This window comes from Chaetodon trifascialis, chromosome 22 (assembly GCF_039877785.1).
Source record: "Chaetodon trifascialis isolate fChaTrf1 chromosome 22, fChaTrf1.hap1, whole genome shotgun sequence".
NCBI lineage: Eukaryota > Metazoa > Chordata > Actinopteri > Chaetodontiformes > Chaetodontidae > Chaetodon > Chaetodon trifascialis.
The window spans coordinates 3,680,518-3,703,739 of NC_092077.1; the positions used below are offsets into that span (position 1 = coordinate 3,680,518).

Sequence of the window (23,222 nt, forward strand, 5' to 3'; positions counted from 1 at the left end):
AACAAGGTCCTTATTTCTGTAGTTTAATGGTGATTCATTAACTGATTGAAGTCAGTAACTGAGATCTGGGAATGTTATGATCTTGCTGAAAATAGATCCAGTTGGGCAAGAAACATGAGCAGTCAGATGAGCAGACAAACAAACCTCCAAGTTAGTCAAATTTATTTGAAAAGCAATTAAAATTTTTACCCAAACTAACTAACCCTACCTCAACTGTGACTGTACTTGCTGTGGTAGTGCTCACACAGTATTCTAGTGGAATTGTAGAGTAGTACTGACATTTTGGATGTGATCACTTTCAACTCAATCTCCACATTACAGCTGAAGCTCCTTGTGCATGCTTTCCAGTGGGACTGGTTTTTATTTTTTATCCATGTCCATGTCCAATGGCTTCAGTGTTCTGACAATGTAACTATTGTATAGCACTCTGTTTAGCAGCCCATATTTTGATGTTGAAGATTCCACCAGCACATGAACACACCACACGCTGGGTCTGACCTCCAAATTTCAATCTGGAGGTCCTCTGTCACTTCTATTTTGAATATAGAATTTATATCCATTTCTGTGGGTTTGAGTGGTTTAGAGCTCTAGTATTATCAGAGGTTTTGCTTTAATCCCATATGAGGGTGTGATGCTAACTCCATTATGTCAGATTTAGGTTGATCCCCCACAATGTGCTATTATCAATCACACACTGACCTACATTCCCTACACTCTACATCTCCCAGCCCCATTATACCTCCTAAAGACCAATCTGTCCTCAATATGCCTCCCAATAATACCTGTTCTAGCTCTGGACTCACTGTACACCTGTTTCTGCTGTCAGCAGCACCCAAAGGACATTGCCATGTCTGTGATGTAGAGATTTGATTTTGTTTTTGTGGTGCCATAAATCACAGCATAATATCAATTATAGGAATCATGTCTAATCCTGAGTGATATTGTTGTAATATAATATAGATATAATATACCTTTCTCTGTTGCAGGCCAACCTGTGTTTTGTGGACATTGATAACCACTACATCGAGCTTCCAGAAGACTTTCCCCACTTCCCCAACAAGACAGAGTTCATTCAGGAGCTCAGCGAAGTGCTGCTTAGCTATGGCATTTCTGCCAACACAGGGGCCCCGCCACGGACCCGCACCAGTCCCGGCAGCACTCCTGGCAGCACCCCCTCCACCCCTGGTAGAGAGCGTAAGACCGTTGCTCTCCGGCAGCTAGAAGACGATGGGCGTAATGGCAACCTGGCAGGGGAGGAGCTGGCTGTGCTGGAACTACTGCAGGGAAATGCCACCCTGGAGAGACTACAGGCACTGACCAAGCGCACTGGCGTGACGGTGGCACGTGTGGACGCCCTGAGGGCCGGAGTCAAAGCTCAGAGTACTGATGGGCAAGGGGAACGGACAGCAGCTGAAGAGGAGGAGCTAAAGAACGCCAAGCTGAACGTCCAGCTGAGGGAGGTGTTCGCCAGCCGATTCACAACCATGTTTGCAGACTACGAAGCCTTTGTCATCCAGAGCGCCCCTGACCTGGAGTCCTGGCTGACCAACAGGGAGCAGATGCACAACTTTGACAAGGTGACTAATCAAGCACAAACATATTGAGTTCTTTGTAGGCTTTTTTTTTTTCCATGGGTCCATTTTAGTCCAAAGCGAGGTTCCTTTCAAAGACACACTGTGGCCATGCTGAGACAGAGCAAAAAGGGACACCTGGGACTTGCTCATCTGAATTGATCTATGAGGTTGAAATTGGATTGAGTGGGTGGATGCATACAACACTGGAAACAAATTCAGTTTGACATTTTATGTGCTGTGTGATGACTTATGACCTGCATTCAGAGCAGTGTCAGGGCTGTCAATGACAGTGTTTGCATTCAACATGCAGCATGTTTCTTGTGAATTTTGAAAATGTCAGCTACTGCAAATGATTGAAAGTAGGTCTGTTGCTGTGAATAGATGAAAATTTGTAGTGTATATATTCAGTTATGTAATTCAGTATGTAGCAGTTATTTGCATCAGTGTAAGTGAAATAACACTTATTTGGGACAGGCCATTATTTCTCAGTTAATATTTAAAATACCCAAACTTCCTATATCTGCTTCATAGTAAAAGTTGCCTGGCAGTTCAGTCAACATAATCATTTCTCCTCTCTGAAAGACATTTATAGTGAAGTAGCAGAAAATGTTGATTAGATGATGACAATGATGTCAATGCTTGGTGTTTTTTTTCTATGTTGTCTGTAGTTAAACTGAACAGGCTGCCCCTCTGACTAACATTAGAAAACTGACCACACTATATTTCTTTGCCTTAACACTCATGTTTGCTCCAGGCCTCGTTCTTGTCCGACCAGCCAGAGCCCTACCTGCCCTTCCTGTCCCACTTCATTGAGACACAGATGTTCGCCACCTTCATTGACAACAAGATCATGTCCCAGTGGGAGGAGAAGGAGCTGCAGCTCCGCGTCTTTGACGCTCGCATTGATAAAGCTCGCCTCTACAACGTCCGCGCTCCCAGCCTCCGATCTTCCAGCTACCAGAGGTGCTCCATCCTCAAGGAGTCTGGTAAGCTCAGCAGGAAGAGGTGTGAATGGTCAAATGATCGAGTGCATATTTCTTCACAGACAACATGATTAAAATTGGAACAGAAGTGGTTGAAGAGGCTTATCCACATCAGACAAGTTGTAGTTTTAATTGGCAGCAGAAAAGGAGTTCATTGGTCAGCATGTTGTACGTGTCTGTCCATCCTTCAAAGCATACCAGTCTTCCATTAACCGAGGTCAAACACAATTGCACTGCACCATGCAATTTAAAAACACATAGACACTCTGCTTCCATCTCTCCGCCTTTTCTTCCATTTCTCCTTTCCCTCTTGTCTCTCATTTATCGTCTGGAAGCAGCTCAGCTCTCCCCAGTGACCAGAAAACCCCACTTCTCATTTCTCTACATCACAACACTGCAAACAATCCATCACTCTCTCTCACAATAGCACAGTACACACTCTGTAAGATTGTTTGGTCATTTCTTTTTTCTCAAGACTACATGCCTGTTTTTGGTTTACTGATGTTCATAAAACTCTTCATTCTGAGAGTGAGCTGAGAAAATTGATATCAAAGTCATAACCAAGGCCAAGTGTATTAAACTTGTTCATCAAGAAACTGGTGCTAGGCAGATAATATTGGGTTTAGCTGGGTAGAGCTTTTTTTTTCTCTCAACAGCTGCCTGTTGCAGGTGGATATGATGTTGATTAGAGCGGTGAGAGAGTAAATTTGGTTTGGTAAAATTGAAACAGTGAGCTAAGAGCGAACTGCAAAGGTGGTGTAGCTTTTCTGAGTTCACCACATCTTTCACATTAGTGGCTTTTTCCATTGTTAATATAGAAATATTGATTAGCATAACTCTAACCCACAGACACGAGAATGATACTGAGTTTTTCATGTCACACTTAGCAAGAGAGCAAATATGTTGAACAATTTCTTTAACTACGCACACTGTTACAAGATACACCGTGTGTGCTTTGTATTTCCAATGTGAACTACTGTCTGTCTGAAATATTGCAGTGTTGACTGTAGCAACAGGGGTCAAGTTGACCATCAAGCCTAATGAACACAAAATTGCTGAATATGACGTTATGGAATATTATAAATACATACTGAAGCTTTATTAACTTTTTGGACTGATATTTCAGAGAGATGTTATGATGGTTGACGCTGATCTCTTAGTCTAAACTTTAGATCAACAGCTGTTAGCTCTGGATGACAAAACAGACAGTGATTGTATCAACGTCCAGTTTGGCTTCTTTTCTGTAAGAACAATCAGAATTATCATTTCACCCAGAGTTCTTTCCTGCTCTCTCTCCTTTGTTTTAGTCTGTATCCATGAATGTCGTCTAATTTGACAGGCACTGTTTAATTCATTTAATGGGCTGAGGTAAAGCTTTACTTGCTGAAGGTGAGCTCATTTGGGTGTGATGGTGCATGCACATACACAATTACCTAGACAATAGCCAGCCTTTCCTTTCACCTGCCTTCCCCTGTGGCCACTCGCTCTGGTGCCTCAGCTCACGGCTCACTGAGATTAATACTGCATCTCCTGTCGGTGGAGTTCAATCAGACACAAAACAAGTTCTGTATTCCGTCAGGGCAACATAACCCAGACCGTTTAACAACAAACACAGTTACACTGACAGACCGATAAGAATGCACTGTTTGCTGTTGCGTGAGGTGAAGATAAAGCAGGTGAAGGACTGAGGAGCATGACAGAAGAAGTGTGTTTGTGGATTCCTGGGACAAGAGAGGGAGTGATGAAAGGCCAGAGGGAGCGAGAGAGAGAAAGATGAGAGAACGCCATGCTTCATCTCTGATTTATGATGTAAACAACCTGTTTTGCAGTCCAGCCAGTTTTTTTTCTTCTTGGCAAATGAGCAGCTGTTAGAGCATATTATGCTTCCTTCACCAGGCTAGGATGTGTGTGTGTGTGTGTGTGTGTGTGTGTGTGTGTGTGTGTGTGTGTGTGTGTGTGTGTGTGTGTGTGTGTGTGTGTGTGTGTGTGTGTGTGTGTGTGTGTGTGTGTGTGTGTGTGTGTGGGAGTGTTTGTGTTTACTTGTGATGAATAAAATGCAGGTCCCCATAATGTAAATCATTCAATTTTAGGGTGAAGACTTGGGTTAAGGTTAAGGTTAAGGTTAAGGTTAAGGTTAAGGTAAAGGTTAAGGTTAAGGTTAACCAAGTAGTGGTTATGGTTATTGTTAGGGTAAGTCTCAAGGAATTCAATGTAAGTCTATGTGATGTCCCTAAAAGGGATGAAAACCTAACATGTATGTGTGTCTCTCTGGTTTCATTCACACACTACAGCTGAAATGTTCCAAATCACATTAGTTATCCTTCACAGGTGACACATGTTTATTTTTACATCTCCTCATCAGCCATGGCTGCGGCACTCTGCCACAGCATCCTCTTTCCCGTGTTCACACCAGCTTCCATCTTAGTCGAATCAAAGGATAGCTCCAGTTTATTACACCTTCAGTCTCACATTTGGAATTTTGCACAGCATTGCTTGTACTCACCAAGTTGCTGAGATCTAGGATCATGACGACATGTCTGAAAACAGACCTGCTGGTGCAGGAAACATGAACTGTCACATGATCATGTTGTAAAAAAACTATCTTGTTAGACCTTTACTTATTTGGAAGAGAAGATGATGCACGTGTTCAACATGCAGTTTGGGTAAGCATCTGACATAGAAATGTTGAGTGATGTTACTATGATCTCAGATCTCAGCTTTGGTTACTTATTTTGATGAGACAGATAGACAGACAGACAGATAGAAAAGATGGATAAAACACAGAAGATTAGACCAAATTTCTTGGAATTATCCTTTAAGTTTTTATCAGCATTGACTTTCTGTGACTGCATGGACTGCATTAAAACCCAACGTATGCAGTAAAACTGTGCTCAAATGTTGATTTGTTTATGACACTTCAGAATGGATTGTGTCTCCCTCACAGCTCAGACCATTGAGCAGCGGCTGATGAAGATTGACCACACTGCCATCCACCCACACCTGCTGGACATGAAGATTGGCCAGGGCAGATATGAGCAGGGATACTTCCCCAAACTGCAGGCCGACGTGCTCAACACAGGGCCGACCAATAACAAGTGAGTCAGCCCCCATGCGAAAGCAGCAGATGAAGTCAGCACTCAATACCAACACTTTGCACACTTGTTGGGTTGATTTCTCCTCTGGTGCTTCACGTGTTGGGCTATTCTTTTAAGGTGCATCAAACATTGGTGATGGAGAAAGCATTGCTTTGATAATCTGTTTCTGTGAATGGTATTAAAAGCCTTTATAAAGTAGTGTGATTACATTGTTTGAACTGCAGGTGGTCTCACAGGACAGCAACCACTCAGCGGAGGAAAGACCGCCACAGACAACAAACAGAGCATCTGAACCTCGACAACGACTTGAAAGAGGTCTGAAAATGTCCTCTCAATCAACCCATAGCCTGTCTTCTGAAGGCCCTGTGTCCTCCTCAGTTGTCTAACATTATGTAGTGTACAAGCATGTCTCTCCATTTGTCTCATGGTGTCTTTTTTGTTTAGTTTTGTTCTGCAGCTGAATTCCTGTTTGAACTTTCTTGTTTCTTTTTCATTCTTCACGTGCATGCTGCCTCCTGTTTTCTTTTCCATTCTTCTTTTTTTCCTGCTCGATCGTGTGTCCTGTGCTGGTTGGTCGGGGCTCGGGTCGTACCCCTCTTCCTCCCCCTCTTCAGCAGGTGGAGGGCTGTCTGGTCCTGCAGAACTCCATGGCGTTTTGGGAGTGGGACAATGCGTCCCCTCCGCCTATCAAACCGCCTAAAAAATCAGCCTCTGCATCCTGTCTGGTATGTGGAGGAGCTGCCTGTGTTGTGGACCCCAACCTCCACCCGACACCTGACGTTCTTATGCAGGGTTCCCTCCTGTTAATAGGCTCTGACTGTTTTGCTGAAACAGCTCTTCTCTTATTCCTTTCCACTGATTCTTTTCAGTTTGGGAATTTAAAGTTTCATTTTTACCATAGTAACTGCAAGTGTGATTAATTCTACAGCAAACAAGCATTGAGCCGCTGTCCGAAATCTGATGTTAGCTTTGTGCTGTTTCCAGTTGTTTCCATGAAGAAGTTGGTCCTGATTTGAGGAAAATCAGAGCAGAAAGAAAGTTTGTATTTTAGACAAACATTCTGAGCTATGGAAAATGGAAAAACTGTGCTTCAGCTATGGCTTCAGTGGGAACCCTGCGCTCCTCCCAACACACCCCAACACACATACACCTTCTGGTTTTCACTCCTCTCCGTGTCACACCTTTCCTGTTAACTCACATAGATCCAGTCCTTTGAAGTGTTGGACTTTCACAGCTTCTCACTTTACACTACGTTCACGATCACAATAATGCTCTTAAACTGTGAGCTGTTAGTAATGATGCCAGTGAAAACACAATTTTTCCCAGAGCTTTGCTCCTAAATTAAATTATCATCACTGAAGAAAAATAATGTTAAAAAAAAGGTTGCTGGTGGTTTTTATTTGTCATCATGAAGCATGTCATTTGTAGTGACAGCAGGAAATCAGACAGTCAGACTCCACTCCTTGAATCAGATAAATCTGTGTCAGATGGAAGCAAGCATTTTTAACACATGGTGTTAACTTACAGCAGGAGTGTGTCTGCTCTGAGGTTTAATGTCTCAGCCATTAGCATGTGTGTGGTAAAGAATAGATTAGAGTGCATCTTCTCGCTAACTGCTTCTGTTTGATCTTCAGAAGTACATGCAGGAGGCCCGCAGCCTGGGGAAGAACCTTCGACAACCCAAACTGTCTGATCTGTCTCCCGCTGTCATCGCCCAGACCAACTGGAAGTTTGTGGAGGGGCTGCTTAAGGAGTGTCGCATGAAGGTGAAACATACGCACACAGCATGCCCCTGCACTGAGGAATGAGCTGTGGTATATTAATATAGTCATTCACTGACCTCCTGACACCTTTTCTCAGAGCGCTCAGTTTGACATTTAATTTGAACAGTTGAATTATGTTGTGTACCAGAGTACACCAGCATTCTTCAACAAAAGAAACAATAATAATTATTCTAGATAATCACCAGCAGCCCAATACCTGGAAGTAGCACAAAAACAGACCTTCAAACCAAATGTATCAAGTATCCCTAGTGATTGTTCTAATGATGTGTTTTTGTTCAGACCAAGCGTATGCTGGTGGAAAAGATGGGCCGGGAGGCGGTGGAGCTGGGCCACGGTGAGGCCAACATCACTGGACTGGAGGAGAATACTCTGATCGCCAGCCTGTGTGACTTGCTGGAAAGGATCTGGAGCCATGGGCTGCAGGTCAAGCAGGTTAGGGCACACACACACACCGACACACACACACACACACACACAGAGGAATATTGAAACACGCAGAGAAACATAAGTGAAGCCTCACACTGTCACAAACTGGTGCACATGCATGACAAATTTCCTAAACAGATTTTTAATAAAGCAGATCTGATGGCACACACCAGCTCGTGCTGTCAGTGTCAACACAATGTGTGGTTCATCAGGTATGACCATATTGGATATTGAGGCTAAGAGGTTATTGCCTGATAAATCCTCTTTGTGCGTGTATAATCTCTCTCTTCATCAGTGAGCTGTCTTTATGTGCATGTTTGTGTGTGTTTGCGTGTTGTGATTTTTGTTCTCTGACACACACTTCTCTGACCTCTCAGGGGAAGTCGGCCCTGTGGTCCCACCTGCTGCACCACCAGGCCCGAGAGGAGAAGCTAGAGCAGCAGCAGGCAGAGTCACCAGGTAGCACTGTTTGCCCTGCACTGTCTCACACACATTTCTGTGTAACAAAGCCACCATGTCCTGTGTTTCTCCTCAACAGTGTCACATGTTCCTGAGAGGAGGAAGTCTGATTGTTCCATAGCGATGCCGTCTCTTCGTGTGTCTCTCATACAGGATATGAGGTATGTGCTGCTGTCCTCTAGTAATGGCAAAATGTCTCATTAGGTGGGCATTGGAAATCCATAACTTGTCCTTGGATAGTGGCCTGCAAAAGTAGCTGCAGTAACACACTGGATGCTCCAGATGGTTCCTTTAATTTGTCTCCCGTCTCTACCTCACATTCCTGAGTTCTTTACTGTTTAAAGAATCTACATATGACATTCATTTCCACTAGATGTTTCACAAGAGCAAAAGCATTGCAGACCAAAACAAATGGGCAGTTTGCCCACACTTCCCCCTAACCAGAGACAGCTGTTATATTCTCTTCTCAAAGCCATCAGATTCCATTGACAAAACCATTCATTTTACCTTGTGGATCATTTAAGATACACTTCATTCAAACTCGACAGAAGCTAAATAAAATGCATCAAAACTGTATTAGTTAGTCTTTCCACTGCCCCAACAGTCACCAACTTTGGTTTGGTCAAATGTTCTGGCTGACAGGAGAACTAACAAACAATGTTTTTGATGGTGAGAGAACATACAAATTCCACATGAAAGCACCCTGTCCTAAGCAGGATTCAAAACCAAATCTTGTTGCTGTGAGGCAACAGTGCTAACCACTGAGCCACTGTGCTGATAAGGACTTGCACCAGAAACCCTCCTCTGTGCTACAGAGGCCTGGAAAGAGGACAGATTGCACATACACACACTGACTGAAGTGAGGGCAGATCAGACCAGTTACTGGAGGTGGGGGACACCAAAAAGTCAATTACAGCAGTTCATCACTCAACTCCTGAGAGTGCACTGAGACTGGATTGTTATGCCAGTGTGCCTGGTTGTATGAGCTTTCATTTATCTCCCTTCCCTCAATCATGTGTCTCTTCAGGCATATCCAGAGCATGTCAGAGATAAAGACAGATGTGGGACGAGCGAGAGCCTGGATCCGTCTGTCCCTGGAGAAGAAGGTGCTCTCTCAGCACCTCAAACAGCTGCTGTCTGGACAAGCCTTAACCAAGTGAGCACTCATGTGATCAGATGTCTCACACACACACACACACACACACACACACCCACTCACTCTGTGCGTTTGGTAGGTGAGATCACTTTTGTGTTGCTTTTGAGTAAGCTTTTGAGTGTGGCGTCGTCTTTGTCTTACTGTGGTTCACCAGCCTGCAATGTGCTCACTGCTGCCACCCAATGGAGGTTCAGTAGGTGTGCACATTTAAGCTGCTCTCCAAAACAATCGTAGACAGGCCACACAGAGGTGACGTGTATGCTTTATGAAAAATCTTTACAAGTAGGATGTGTCACTTTATGTAGTTATCTAGTTCAAGAACTGAAATTACAGAAACAGAGTGGAAGAGAAGTGCGGGGGGTGATGTGAACAACTACATAATGCTGAGGACCCATTGCAAGCTTCAGTGTCCTGTGCAACATTAAATGAGTGAAGTTCAGCTGAGCACCGCATTCAGGAGGCGGATGTGTGGAGATGGAGGTGTGTGCGTGTGTGTGTGTGTATGTGTATATGTGTGTGTGTGTGTGTGTGTGTGTGTGTGTGTGTGTGTGTGTGTGTGTGTGTGTGTGTGTGTGTGTGTGTGTGTGTGTGTGTGTGTGTGTGTGTGTGTGTGTGTGGGTGGGTGGGTGGGTGGGTGACAGAGAGACAGAGAGACAGACTTTATTAATGAGACCAATTATAAAGTGCTTTGTCCATTAAGGTAGAAAAGTGCAGCCCATATCCGAACTGCTCCAGTCAGGACATAAATCCACCGTTTTGCAAATTAGATAATTAGATAATTAGAAGATTGTTAAAAGTATACTGCCAGGTTTGGAGTATTCTTTTTTATCACAACGTTTTCTTAATACAACAGTACACTGCGGCCACTGAGCAGTACGCTAGGAGTCAGTTTAGAAAGGAGGAATAGTTCATTTCCTCTTTCTGGTCCAGTCTCAAGTCATCAGTGGCACAGACTGGCTTCTCTGTGTCTCAAAGACAGAGGAGTTTGAACATATTCAAACATGAGATGATACTTTCCTGTATTTGAGCCTGACCTGAGCCAGCTGTGGTGTGCTGTGTCTACAGGAAGTTGTACAAGCGGTACGCCTTCCTGCGCTGTGAGGAGGAGAAGGAGCAGTTCCTCTTCCACCTGCTCTCTCTCAATGCCGTCGACTACTTCTGCTTCACCAGCGTCTTCACCACCATCAGTGAGTTCTCAGCTGCACATGACCTCTGACCTCTGTTCAACCACAGCGAAGCTTTTTCTTTTCTTTGCAATTCACAAAGGTTTTGCTCTTATTTTTATTCAGTTTTGACAACAAACATTAAAAAAATCTACGTTATTTTTGAATGCAGCTAGCCCAAAAGCTGGGGAGCCACTCATCTTAGCTTCTGATTTAGAAGTTAAAGCCAAGAAATTGTGTGAATAAATGTTGTGTTCACTCAACTACAGTGACCCTGGCGAATAGTTCTGTAATGCAGAGCATGTTAAAGTTGTGTTTGTGCAATGAAATTGATGAGTAAAAGGTATTTAGGAAAAAAGAACAAAAACAAGTTGTAGCTTGTAAACGTGTGGAATGGGGGCATCTATAAAGCACCACATCCCACCTGTGAAGTATTTAAAGTAGTGCTGTCAATTGATTAAAATATTTAATCGCAGTTAATCTCATGAATGTCATAGTTAACTCGTGATTAATCGCAAATCAATCGCACATTTTCATCTATTCTAAATGTCCCTTGAATTATCATTTTAATACTCTTATCAACATGGAAAAGTGGACAGGCTTGCTTTGTGCAAATGTTTTTTTTATTGAAAACAATGTGTAGTGTTATATTTCACACTAACGTTCTCACTTTGAGCAGTCATTCACATTTGAATGCATCAAATCTCACACAATCTAACACTGTCAATAAACAGATGACAAAATAATAAACAACACAACACAAAAAAGCCCCTTCAACAAGCCTTTCTAAGAGATCAAAACAGGGTGATCCAAAATAAAGTTATAAAGTGCACGTCATTGTAAACTAGGACTCAGGCTATAGTGCAGTTAAACCATGGCTTAAACTTTCCTTTCTTAAGTTTCCTCTGAACATAACAGCATCCATACACCTCTGTCGAAAGCCATCCATTGTCGCCTGGTTTTAACAAGGAGGCGGCAGAGAATTCGCATTAGCTGTGTGTTTGGCCATCAAGTGGTATTTCAGACTGGATGTGCTACGCTGATAATTCAGTTCACACAAACAATACACACAGATAACTTTGGTCTTGTCAGTCGACCCATCTGGCAACTTTTTGAAACTAAACTTTACATTCAGAATCTTGTTCACATCCAATTCAGGTTTTGCACTTGACATCCACACAAACCAGTATAGGCTACTCTTTTACAGCTAGCGAGCAGGCAAGACCAAACAAGCGCATGGGGCGTGCCTATTGTTTTGTTTCCGGTTCACAATCAGATCCTGTAGTTGTTCTTGTCCATGGTGGCCACAGCTTATAAAAAACTACAAGTTCACTAGGTCACAAAGAGCGTTAACCTCGCGATAAAAAAAACATGACACCATTAAAATCGACTTGCGTTAATGCGTTAATAACATGATATTTTTGACAGCCCTAATCTAAAGCCTTTCATGTTTCTCAAACTCAAACTACTTGCTTGGTCTTCTTGGTCTTCTGAGTCATTCGCTTAATGTCAGCTGTAGGATGGATGAAGCTGACTGTGGATCAATGACTGGCTGAGCTAGTATGAATAAACCACGAGGGTCTATGTACAATTTAATCAAAGATTTAAAACACACTGTATTATTCATCTTGGTGTTTGCACACAGAGCAGCTAAGCCTCTTCAGGTGAATGACTGTAGACATGCAGACGTGTACAGTGTGCGTACAGTGAGTGTACAGTGTGAGGTGTGCTCAGGTGGTGATTTCTAGTCTCTGCTGCTGTGCGATCTGATCTGTTATTCTGTTGCCTCTCTGCTGCAGTGTGCTTGCCCTGAATCTGTGGTTTCAGAATGAAATTGACCCAGTTAGATAACCTGCAATGAGTCTAATTAGCACGTTAGTGTTTATTTTTCCATTCCAGCACTGACTTGTTGTGTTCCCCTGCAGTGATCCCGTACAGAGTCGTCATCATCCCCATCAAGAAGCTGAGCAACGCCATGACCACCTCCAACCCCTGGGTGTGTGTGTCAGGAGAGCTGGGAGACTCAGGCATCATGCAGATCCCCAAGAACGTCCTGGAGATGACCTTCGATGTGAGTAATGTGCCCTTTGACCTCTCACGAGCTGAGCACACAGTCAGTCACTGTGATTTGCTGAGCTGAGTGTAGTTTGAGTGATGTTGGGGGGGTTTGTGTGTGTTGGGCACTCAGGCATGATCTTCAGTTACTCTCCCTCTGTTCACCTCCTCTGTCACTGTGGTATCATCACACTCTGCATGCCAGCAGAATGTATATTAAGAAGTAGTTATACTTGTTTTAGTCATTAACAGGTATTACAAGGTGAATCATCTGTAGCACATATGCATACATACATACATACATGCATGTAGGTATATACCTGCATCCAAATCTGAGTGAAGCAGAGTGAAAGCAAGTGCATACACAGATCTTAGCTGTGCTGCTTTCTATACATTCCTTCCATCCAATATGATGTACTAGTTCTCCTTTCATTTACCTTCAGTATAATCTGAACAAAGTACTACTTGTACTTGTATCTATCAATAACACGAATAACCACCCTAATTAGTCACACAGTCATCAGCCCTATCTCTGATCCTGAATGCCTTTTTTAAAGCAAGAAACCTTGCTGAATACTGACTAACTCAAAATTCATGAAAAGATGCTCCCACCCCCCACCATTGTTTTAGTCTGGATTATATGTGAAGCTTTGGTCAACGTCATAGTCTGCAATGAAAAAGATTTCCAAAGCATATTCTAAATGCTGCTTGCTTGCTTGAATGCTACACATTTCTTTAAATTTTGGACCACTCCCAGCCTTTTAAGCCTGAAGAGCTGAAACAGAGGATGACATTAATTAGAAGATACTAAAGCCCTATTCGGACAGGATAAACATGAGAGAGCGAGGGGGGGTTAAAATTCCCTCTGCTCCTTGGTAAAGTCCTTATTGTACTGTACAGCATTTTAAATATAGCAAAATGATACATGTGATAGACTGATGCATGGTAGACATTCAGCCAACACCACTGACCAGAGCAGGAAATGTTAAAATCACTCCTCTACACCTCCCAGAAAGATGTAAATGCAGTTTGAATGAGGCTCCAAACTTACTGCTGTCCTCCTCACACTTCATGTCTGTTTGACTGCATGATTGCACTGTTTGTTTGTTTGTTTGTTTGTTTGTTTGTTTGTTTGTTTGTTTTGGTCCGTTTGCATGATGGATGATATTCTTGTTGTGCCTCTGAGATCGTCACCCCACCATTTTTATTGTCCATCCATTGTGTCTTAACAAGTGTTTCCATCTCCCTCAGTCTGCTTTCAGGCCTCACACGCACATCTCCGCCTTGTTCAAGGTTAGAGGAAGCCCCTGCTCCCTGTTCTCATCATGCCCCTCTGTCTCTTTGAAATGCTTCTGTTTTAGCTGTCCTGCTGCCTGTGTCCCTGTAGGCTCCGTTGTCCTGCAGTCAGCCTCGTTTAGTTTGGACAGGGTCGTAGTTGGCCTATCCTCCTGCTGTGTTTTCACAATGGAACACCACCTGTAATTCAGTTACAGTCACACCTTTGAATCCAAATGCTGCTCTGTGTTTTATTTCATGCCTATATTGTAATTCTTAGCATTACTTAAAACTATTATTTCCACAAATATGGAAACTTGAGCCCAGTCGTACTCGGATAGCAAAGGATGAAGGATTTAATTCAACTAATTCTTGTTTCCATGGATTTCCATGAATTAAGCAGGGAAATAAGATGAAGGCAGAATCAGAGAACTGTGACAAAAAGCTTAAAAACATAATTACATTAAAGTAATTGAAGACAGTAAAGTATAATCAATCTGGAAGTAGGCATTTTTACATTCATGTGAAGATGGCAGCACTAATAATGGTGCTTGTAGCTGTGCTGTGGATCAGGTGTTTGTACACTGATGAAGTCTTCAGAGTATAGGAAGAAGGATTTGATTTTGCAGGATGAGATTCATCAAAATACTTTGCAGCAACTAGACTTTCTCTCCACTGTGTGTGTCTGTGTTTAGTGTCAGAACCTGGGGAAGCTGACCACCGTGCAGCTGGGTCACGATAACGCTGGACTTCTGGCTAAATGGCTGGTGGACTGTGTCATGGTGCGCAATGAGATCACAGGACACACCTACAGGTGAGTGGAGGCTGTGTATTCTTAGCCGGGCTAGCAGCAATGTCGATCGGACCACTGCTGTTGCCCAGATTGGTAAACATCTGACCTTTCCTCTAGGAAATTCAGTTATTAGATGGATTGGCATGAAATTTACAGCAGATATTCAAGCTCCCAGATACATTCTATGACTATGGTGATCCCCTAACTTTTTATCAGACATCAGCAGTATGTGTCTTGGCTACATGCAGGTCTCCAAGAACCTGCAGAGAAAACACAGTGAGGACAAAAGGAAAAGAAAGCAAACAGGTGATCAATCAGTAAGACTAAAACAGATCCATCACCTTGTTGTCTCCGTCGCCTCCAGGTTTCCGTGTGGTCGGTGGCTTGGTAAAGGCGTGGATGACGGCAGCCTGGAGAGGGTCCTGATTGGTGAGCTGGTGGTGCCCTGTGGAGATGAGGATTCTGGGAGAAGCTGTCGTACTCCCCCGCTACAGCGCTCGCCATCCCAGACCAGACGCATCAGCATCACATCTCTGTCTGGACGAGGTTACAGTCAGTATCTGTCAGGATGCAGCTGTGCAGGGCGGGGAGCTGGTCAGATCAGGGGAACATACGTGAAGTGATTTGCAGCCGTGGCAGCTGTAGAGTCACACTTATTTGTAACTACAACATTGGATTTTCTGTGCGTTTTTAATGGAACAGTAATTCTAAGAACAGCTGCTTAAAACTCAACTAACCAAGTTTTGTCTGAGAATTTTGTCACTGTTTTCCCTGATGATCAGTCCCAAATTACAGTACGCGCAGTTCTTATCAGGAAACATTGTGGGAAATTACTCTTAAATTATTCAGACCTGTGAGACATTCCTGATTTATTTTCCAACATAAAATTTGTTTCAATATGCAATCCAGAGTGTGCCACCAGACAAACCTTTGCTCAGTACACTTTAAAAAACTTTTTAATGATGTTTGTTAAATTAGCTTTTAAATAATAAACACACAGGGAAATCATCATAATATCTTTTTACCTACTTTTTCTTTCTTTAAGGCTTTTAAACTTGACTTTTTGGTATGTGATAATGTAGTAAATGCACAAATATGTAAACGAAATAATCAAAAGTAGACTTTTAAAAACAATAAGGAAACTGAACTAATTGGCAAATTACATTATCTTTTTATTACTTTTGTTATTTTAAATGTTTTACTCCACCTTTTAAATGCAAATGTTAGTAATCAGTTCTTTTTGAAATGGAATAGTTTGATTAATAATAATTCAACACTGTAGTGACTTTAATTATTCCAGTAGAATACTCCAGACATGATATTTCAAAGCTCTCTCTCACTCTGCCAAGAATTAAATTATGGCCAAGTCAACAAACTGTAAACTGAACCTACCATGTGTAAGTTATTAAATGTCCCAAAAAAACCTAGAAACAATACCAAGGAAGTGACCATAGTGTTCTTAATGTAAGTGTGGCCCTGTTAACAGTAACACTCAGAATGTGTTAATGACACTTTTCTGTGCTTATGTACATTATTAATGCAGCTGTTCTCTTGATTTCAGAACCGACTTCAGCCCAGATTCAAGAGGCCATCGGGGAGGCTGTGAACAACATCGTCAAACACTTCCACAAGCCAGAGAAAGAGGTAAGAGACTGTTCTCATTCTCACTCAAGTGAATAAACTCATTTGTTATTCACTTTGTCACTGCTGAACTTTCTCTGAACCTTCCACATCACTAAAGTGTGTGGATTAAATTCTCTCTGTCTCTAATGTTTGAGTCAGTAAAGTGGTATTTTATGACTGGTCCAATAGCAGTCCTCCTGACCCCACAAGGGAAACAGCCAGTTTTATCCCGCACACTTTAAGTGCCCTCTGTTAGATTGATGGAGAGAGAATAAAGTGATGCACGCAGCCCTGAAAGGTCAGGTTTCCATCCAGATGGAAAGCAAATTTTACCAGAATTTTCAGAAAATCTGCAGAAGAAAGTTCTTTTTTTCAAATTGAAGAGTCACATAAAAACAGGTGGATGGAAACGCACCTACGGTTGGAGAGCAGGCAGGATCAGCTGTCCTTCATCATGTTGACGTCTGTCCCCTGCGGCCTCCATGTGTTGATGTTTTGTGTCCTCGTTGTCTTAATGCAGAGGGGCAGCCTGACTGTCCTGCTTTGTGGTGAGAGCAGCTTGGTGGCAGCTCTGGAGCAGTTCTTCCATCACGGCTTCAAGTCTGCCCGGCTCTTCCAGAAGACTGTGTTTGTGTGGGACTTTGTGGGTGAGTGTGGAGCGACAGCGCCATCTACCCGCCGCTGAGATGAACTATTCAATTTCACCCATTTTAGGCTTTATCAGATTTTACTTATTGAAGTTTGATTTGAAGCTTTTGTGAATATTTATAGAGCTCCAACTTTTCCCAGTTTTTTGTGACATTAATGTTTATTTGTTATTAAATAGTATTACAACTGAAACATGTCTGCTTGTCTTCAGAAAAGATATATATAAAAGCAAAATGAACATTTGTAGAACACTATATGTTTCAAGCTCAGTATTCTTAATTTACAGCAGTTTATTGAGCTGGTAAACACTCTCAGGCTGTCGAGATGTGAATGGAAACTGTAATGTCCTCCCCTCCCTCTGCAGAGAAGGCTGTTGCCTACATGGAGTCAGCTGACCAGATGGGAGACCTTCAGGAGACCGCAGAGGGGATGACCTGTCAATCACTCTGTCACTACGTCAACGCAATCAACTCCACTCCCAGGAACATCGGCAAGGATGGAAAGTTCCAGCTGCTGGTCTGCCTCGGAGCCAGGTCAGTTTCAGGAGAACAGTGCTGGTACTCATGTAACTTGGACGTCTGGGTATATACAGTAGTATTCACAGCAAACACGGGTTGGAAATATATGAAATATGTTGCCAGACAATAAGTGGCTCTTCTAGCTGTTTGTTTATTGCACTGAGGGTCCGTATCAGATTTAGCCGTCCTGCCTCAGATGTGGAAACATCATCTTACCCTTTGTTCTGCAGGGATCGCCTGCTGCCCCAGTGGCTCCCCCTGCTGGTGGAGTGCCCTGTGATTCTGCGGATGTACGAGGACACGGCCCTGCTGAGAGACCGCACCACTGTCAACGCCCTCATAGGAGTCCTGGAGACACTCCACGACTTCCCCATCACACTGGAAGCCTCGCTGGTCAAAGGCATCGACCTTTAGCCCTGAAGAGGGACCACTGAGCCCTCACTCCGCTCTACATTTCCCTTCAAAGCCTCCCCTCACTACCGCCAACTTCACCAACTGCTCAACCTATAGCCAGTTAGCTCTGGGATTGGACAAGGAAGGACGACGTGAGGGACAAGAAATAAAAACTAAATTCCATAAAAAATTCCACTGCTTGATATGAGAAGTCCAGGCTTGGATCAACCATAAACATGGATGCAGTATTATCACCCTACCTGTGGTTCTGAAAGACCTTTTCTAATTAATTTACAACCAGTTCTTAATCATGTTTTATTTCAGTAACTACAAATCCCAAATACATTACATTTCAATTTTCCAGGACATGCATTTGTTTTTTTTTGTTTTCTGGGTGATTTTCTACCTTCCAGTTAGCCACTGGTTTCACTTTATCATTAAACTAGGAATCTACTTTGAGTACATTTGAGTACACTGTGGAAAATTGCTGACAGTAATACACACTGATACGAAGATAAACAGGGTGAATGAACCACTGGTGTGGTTCTTTAATGTTTTAGTAACAGCAGCATACTTATTTGCCTGTGGACTGGCTGTGTAGCGTAGCCCTCCCTCAGTAGATAAACTGTGTGATAAAGTCTCTTTCCTCACCTGCAGCTGGCAGTCATGATGCCACTATCCCCACACTCTAGTTAGCATTAGCATTAGCAAGCATGCCTGTGGGATGTGGAAAGAGGAGACCACCTCAGGAAAACTGAGCGATCACTGACACACTGGAACGAGGATTATGACAGACGGCGATGGAGTTCTGTTCCATAACCTACTGACTCTCACGTAGTGCAGTGCTGTGGAGTCGCTCTCCATCCCTCTCTTTCTTTTAATTCGCTAGATTTTGTTGGGCATTCTCTCTGCTCTTAGCCTGTGGATGAACACAAAAGCTGATCTCAGTGACATGGTTCAGAGAGGGAGCTTAAACTGTGACTGCATGGACATTCCTACCCAACGACAGGCATCAGCCTGGCTGTTAACAGCTGTGTCCACGTGTGTTTGGGGTTGACTGTGTCATATTTCATGCATCTATGTGCTCTGGTGTGTGTGTGCGTGCATGTGTGCGGGTGTTTGCCAATTTATTTTTATATCTTCCAATTTAGCATTTTCAAAGTGATCTACTGACTTCTGCAGTGCACTGTAACACAGTGCGTAAGTGTGTGTGCGTGCGCGCGTGCGTGCGTGTGTGTGATTCATGTATGCCTCACACATACACATTCAGCTGTAATTTCCAAACACTTTGCCAATAGTCACTTCAGCAATAGCTACAACAAAGTAATATGAAGTCATGGTGCACTTACCAGCTTTTCCCAGAGCTTTCAGCTGCATTGTGCTCAGCTGGCATGAAGCTGACAGCTGTCATCACACGGTTTAAATGGGAGAGGTTGAAAGCTCTGGTGGGAAGCAGTAAGTGAACCTTGAGTGAAGATTATTTTGTCAAGCTGTCATTCCAAAGGTCAAGAACGAACTTTCATGCAAGCAAGCAAAATGTTCCTTTCTCTAAGTTAACATAGTTAACACTGGAATAGCTAACAGCAGAACGCTTGGAGTGAGTAAACTACATGCATTTAGATCTACTTCTGGAAAACACTGAGTGAATCCTTCCATAGAAATAACTTCACAGTAATAATGTACCATTCATGTCATATGATGGACTTGTTTTTTTTAATCCTGCTTCCCAGCGTGACATAAACAAATGCTACATTTTGTGAGTGTTTGTGTCCCACAATACACTGCACGCAATTTTCAATTTGTTTTTAAAAGAAGTATTCAACATTATGGGAAACATACTCGTTAGCTTTCTTCCTAAAAGTGAGATGAGAAGATTGATGGAGTCAGGACATGGTTAGCCTAGCTTAGCATTAAGACTAGCCACAGGGGGAAACAGCTAGCCTGGCTCTGTCCAAAGGAAAAAACAAAGTACATCTCTGAACAACTGAGTATCCAAAAAAGCAACATTCCGAAAACACTTAACTGGTAGCGTTGGTTAAATACCTTGTATTTGTACTGTGTTCAGTTGAATGTAGGTCGATCAGGATTTACCCAACGTCCCAACTTTTTTAGAACTGTGGTAGCATTTTAATCCGCATATTACATGACACATCATGACATCTATCAGATACTGTAAAAAAGGAAGGAACAGCTCTTGCTTGGCATTTATGTTATTAATGAATTGAATTCAACGCCCTCCTCCATCAATCACAGACAAAGTGTATATTTTTCTTCTATTTAGGCAGCAGCCAACAGAGATGGATGGAAACTATTTCTCTTCTGATGGATATTCCCCCTTCAACTTTTGCTGCATGAGATTTTCCACTGTTGCCACTTACCGCCATCTAATTGAATCCCCTCTGAGATATGGTGTAAATATTCTCATTCATGCATGTTGACATTCACTGAGCTGTATTTATTGTGAGCTTCTGTAATGAATTCGATGAGTTTTGAGGGATCAAAAAGTGGACGTCTTTGTAAACCCAGTTCCCTGTAGTATTTTCGCTGTCTCCAGTATTGAGTCTGTGAAGGACACAGCCTGTCATGGTTTGTTTCAAATGTCTTGATTTCATGTATTTATTAATTTAGTATTAATCCATGGCAGGCTGACAGCAGCACTGGTATTTTAAGGTTGATGAAGCCTGTGGACTGGAAACATTCATGTCTTGTAACCACTATCACGTCATGCATTTTTATCACGTTTTAACCCCTTGTGCTCCTGCTGCTGTGCCCTCGATGCCTCACCTACAGGGCTATCCACAGCTCCAAAGCACAAGAACAGATTCCTCTGTCTCGTCTGGATTTGTTTATGTACAAACTCTTTTTGCTGATGACTACGGGGCAGACTTCTGCAGGGGGATATGCTTTGTGGACTATTGAGATCCCTCCTTAGACTACTGCACAATTTGGTTACTGGGTGGATTTGTTACATGAACGTCTCCTGTGACGAGTGCTATCGATCCTGAGTGGATGTGCTCAAACAGGAAATGCAACTGACAGCCATGACAGCAGTGGCTGTACGTCATGCTGATGGAAAGAATACCACCAGACAAATAGAGGGTCATGTCTGTGGTGGACTGACTGCTCTGCTCTGATATTTATTTTGCCTATTTCAATAAAAACACCCACTGTGTTAAAGGTGTTTGTGTCTGTGTCCATAAATGACACCTCATGCATGTCCAGAAGCCTGTATGTGATTTTATCGGAGGTGAACATGTATCTCAGATGGTATTATATGTAAAACTGATGTTTTCAAATGTGATCTTTGACATTTCACATGTGAAATATGTGAAAATAGCACACCCTTTTCACATTATTACAATGGAATATTTCACATGGGAAGTGTGCTTCACATGTGATAAATGGCCTTGTTTATTTAAACATGTTTTTGGAAATGGTTATCATACACAGAAAAGTAGATATTAGTTCTCTGGCATCATTGAAATTATTATATTTAAATATGAATGTGTACATTTAACTGCAGCTGAAATATATGGTTTTTTTGGTCTGCATGAATTTCTAAAGACACAATGTTGAAAAATAGTTTCCTACACAAGCTCACATTTTGGGTTCAAATGCAAAATAAATTTAGAAATAGAACAATTGGAGTGATATTTCTGCATAATATGTGATATTTCTTTTGATGTGGCTTGAATTTATATATAAGGGTTCATCTGAGCCAGCTCTATGTAGACGTGTAGCAGCAGGGTCCTGTCCTGTTCAGCACTGTATGCCCCTTACATAACCTGCATGTTATAGCATCAGGACTGACACCCTTATTCTTGCAAAGGCAGTTACATCATATGGATCAAACTTCAGCAGCATACATTTGGGACAGTGTTTATATTCTTTAACAGATACAAATGATGGGGGTGGGGGGGTGGGGGTGAGTGAAGCACTGTAGGAAGGAGAAGGTTTTTTTTATACTGAATATTACGAATGAATTATTCAACATTTTTGTTATGAGAAGTAAAAGAGACTAGTATAACATGAGGCTTTTTGTATTTGTTCACACAAATAAGAACACAGCATTGCAAATTGGGCTGTCATGTTTTGAAAAATTAAGATGGGATCAATATTCCAAATAGATCCAGCGGAAATTGCATTGCTTTTTCTGATTAAATCAATTCAGCAGTATAATCTGACAAAGATGCGCGTGCCTCACAGCAAGAAGGTCGCCGCTTCGATCCCCGGGTCGGACCTTTCTGTGTGAAGTTTGCATGTTCTTCCTGTGCATGCATGGGTTCTCTCTGGGTACTCCGGCTTCCTCCCACAGACCAAAAACATGCTCATTAGGTTAATTGATGACTCTAAATTGTCCGTAGGTGTGAGTGTGAATGTTTGTTTGTCCTTGCATGTGGCCCTGCAATCGGCTGGCAACCGGTTCAGGGTGTACCCCGCCTCTCGCCCATTGTAGCTGGGATAGGCTCCAGCCCCCCACAACCCCGAAAGGGATAGGCGGTATAGATAATGGATGGATGGATGGATGGATGGATATATATATATATATATATATATATATATATATATATATATATATATATATATATATATATATATATATATATATATATATATATATATATATATATATATATATACTAGGTACTTGTAATCTTTCTAATCTAATCATATCTTTTCTATTAGGTTTGATTTGATTTGATTTGATTTTTTTTTTTTTTTATCTCTTCAACAACTTGCAAGTAGCTCTTCAGATTATTTCACATACTGGAGACCAGTTGCTCTCCTGTATACAAGACATTGTATTCAATGAAGGATTCTATCCTTCATAAAGCTAAATTAAATGTAAGAAGAATCAAATGAAACGTGTAATCAGAGCTACCTCAGAGCAGCCTAGCTGCCCCGCACCTTCTCTATAGGAACTAGCTCAACCTCATTTTCCCGCGTAAATATCATTCCTTATTTGGGCATCCCAATGTGTGCGCGCAGGTTAACGTCACAACTGTATGCAAATCACGCTGATTGAGGAAAATCAGAAAATGGTGGCACGAGAGTCGCGTAGTGCGCATGCGTGTACGTTCCTACTACGGACACTGGCTGCATCAGGCCAGAGCTGTGAACGTCGACTTGGCTGTGCATCAGGCTGGCCACACACAGCCATTGCAAGATCGGAAGTTGCCGACTTAGCCTTCAAAATAAGTGATTGTCATTCCTCCAATGCGCGAAGGAAATGGTGCTCATGACGCTGGCTTTAATTTGAAATTGGCAAGCGGAAGT

At 42.5% G+C, this 23,222-nt stretch overlaps 1 protein-coding gene across 5 annotated transcripts in view; it reads left to right on the plus strand.

Annotated features, from left to right (window-relative positions):
• The window catches only part of dennd5b (DENN/MADD domain containing 5B), a 73,411-nt gene extending 51,835 nt beyond the window's left edge, over nt 1-21,576 (plus strand). The window contains exons 6-24 of one of the 5 annotated variants that reach the window (XM_070991961.1): nt 987-1,577; nt 2,329-2,560; nt 5,502-5,652; nt 5,877-5,967; nt 6,267-6,377; nt 7,287-7,418; nt 7,716-7,868; nt 8,240-8,321; nt 8,401-8,482; nt 9,349-9,477; nt 10,543-10,664; nt 12,566-12,711; nt 13,947-13,988; nt 14,666-14,784; nt 15,128-15,315; nt 16,325-16,407; nt 16,907-17,033; nt 17,399-17,567; nt 17,783-21,570. In XM_070991961.1, the coding sequence (XP_070848062.1) occupies nt 987-1,577; nt 2,329-2,560; nt 5,502-5,652; nt 5,877-5,967; nt 6,267-6,377; nt 7,287-7,418; nt 7,716-7,868; nt 8,240-8,321; nt 8,401-8,482; nt 9,349-9,477; nt 10,543-10,664; nt 12,566-12,711; nt 13,947-13,988; nt 14,666-14,784; nt 15,128-15,315; nt 16,325-16,407; nt 16,907-17,033; nt 17,399-17,567; nt 17,783-17,966 (2,934 nt within the window). In that variant the 3' untranslated portion in view covers nt 17,967-21,570. Of the gene's footprint in view, nt 1-986; nt 1,578-2,328; nt 2,561-5,501; nt 5,653-5,876; nt 5,968-6,266; nt 6,378-7,286; nt 7,419-7,715; nt 7,869-8,239; nt 8,322-8,400; nt 8,483-9,348; nt 9,478-10,542; nt 10,665-12,565; nt 12,712-13,946; nt 13,989-14,665; nt 14,785-15,127; nt 15,316-16,324; nt 16,408-16,906; nt 17,034-17,398; nt 17,568-17,782 lie in introns of all 5 variants that reach the window. The other 4 variants (XM_070991962.1, XM_070991963.1, XM_070991965.1 and 1 more) reach the window with 4 other exon arrangements.
• Nucleotides 21,577-23,222: the final 1,646 nt, after the last annotated feature.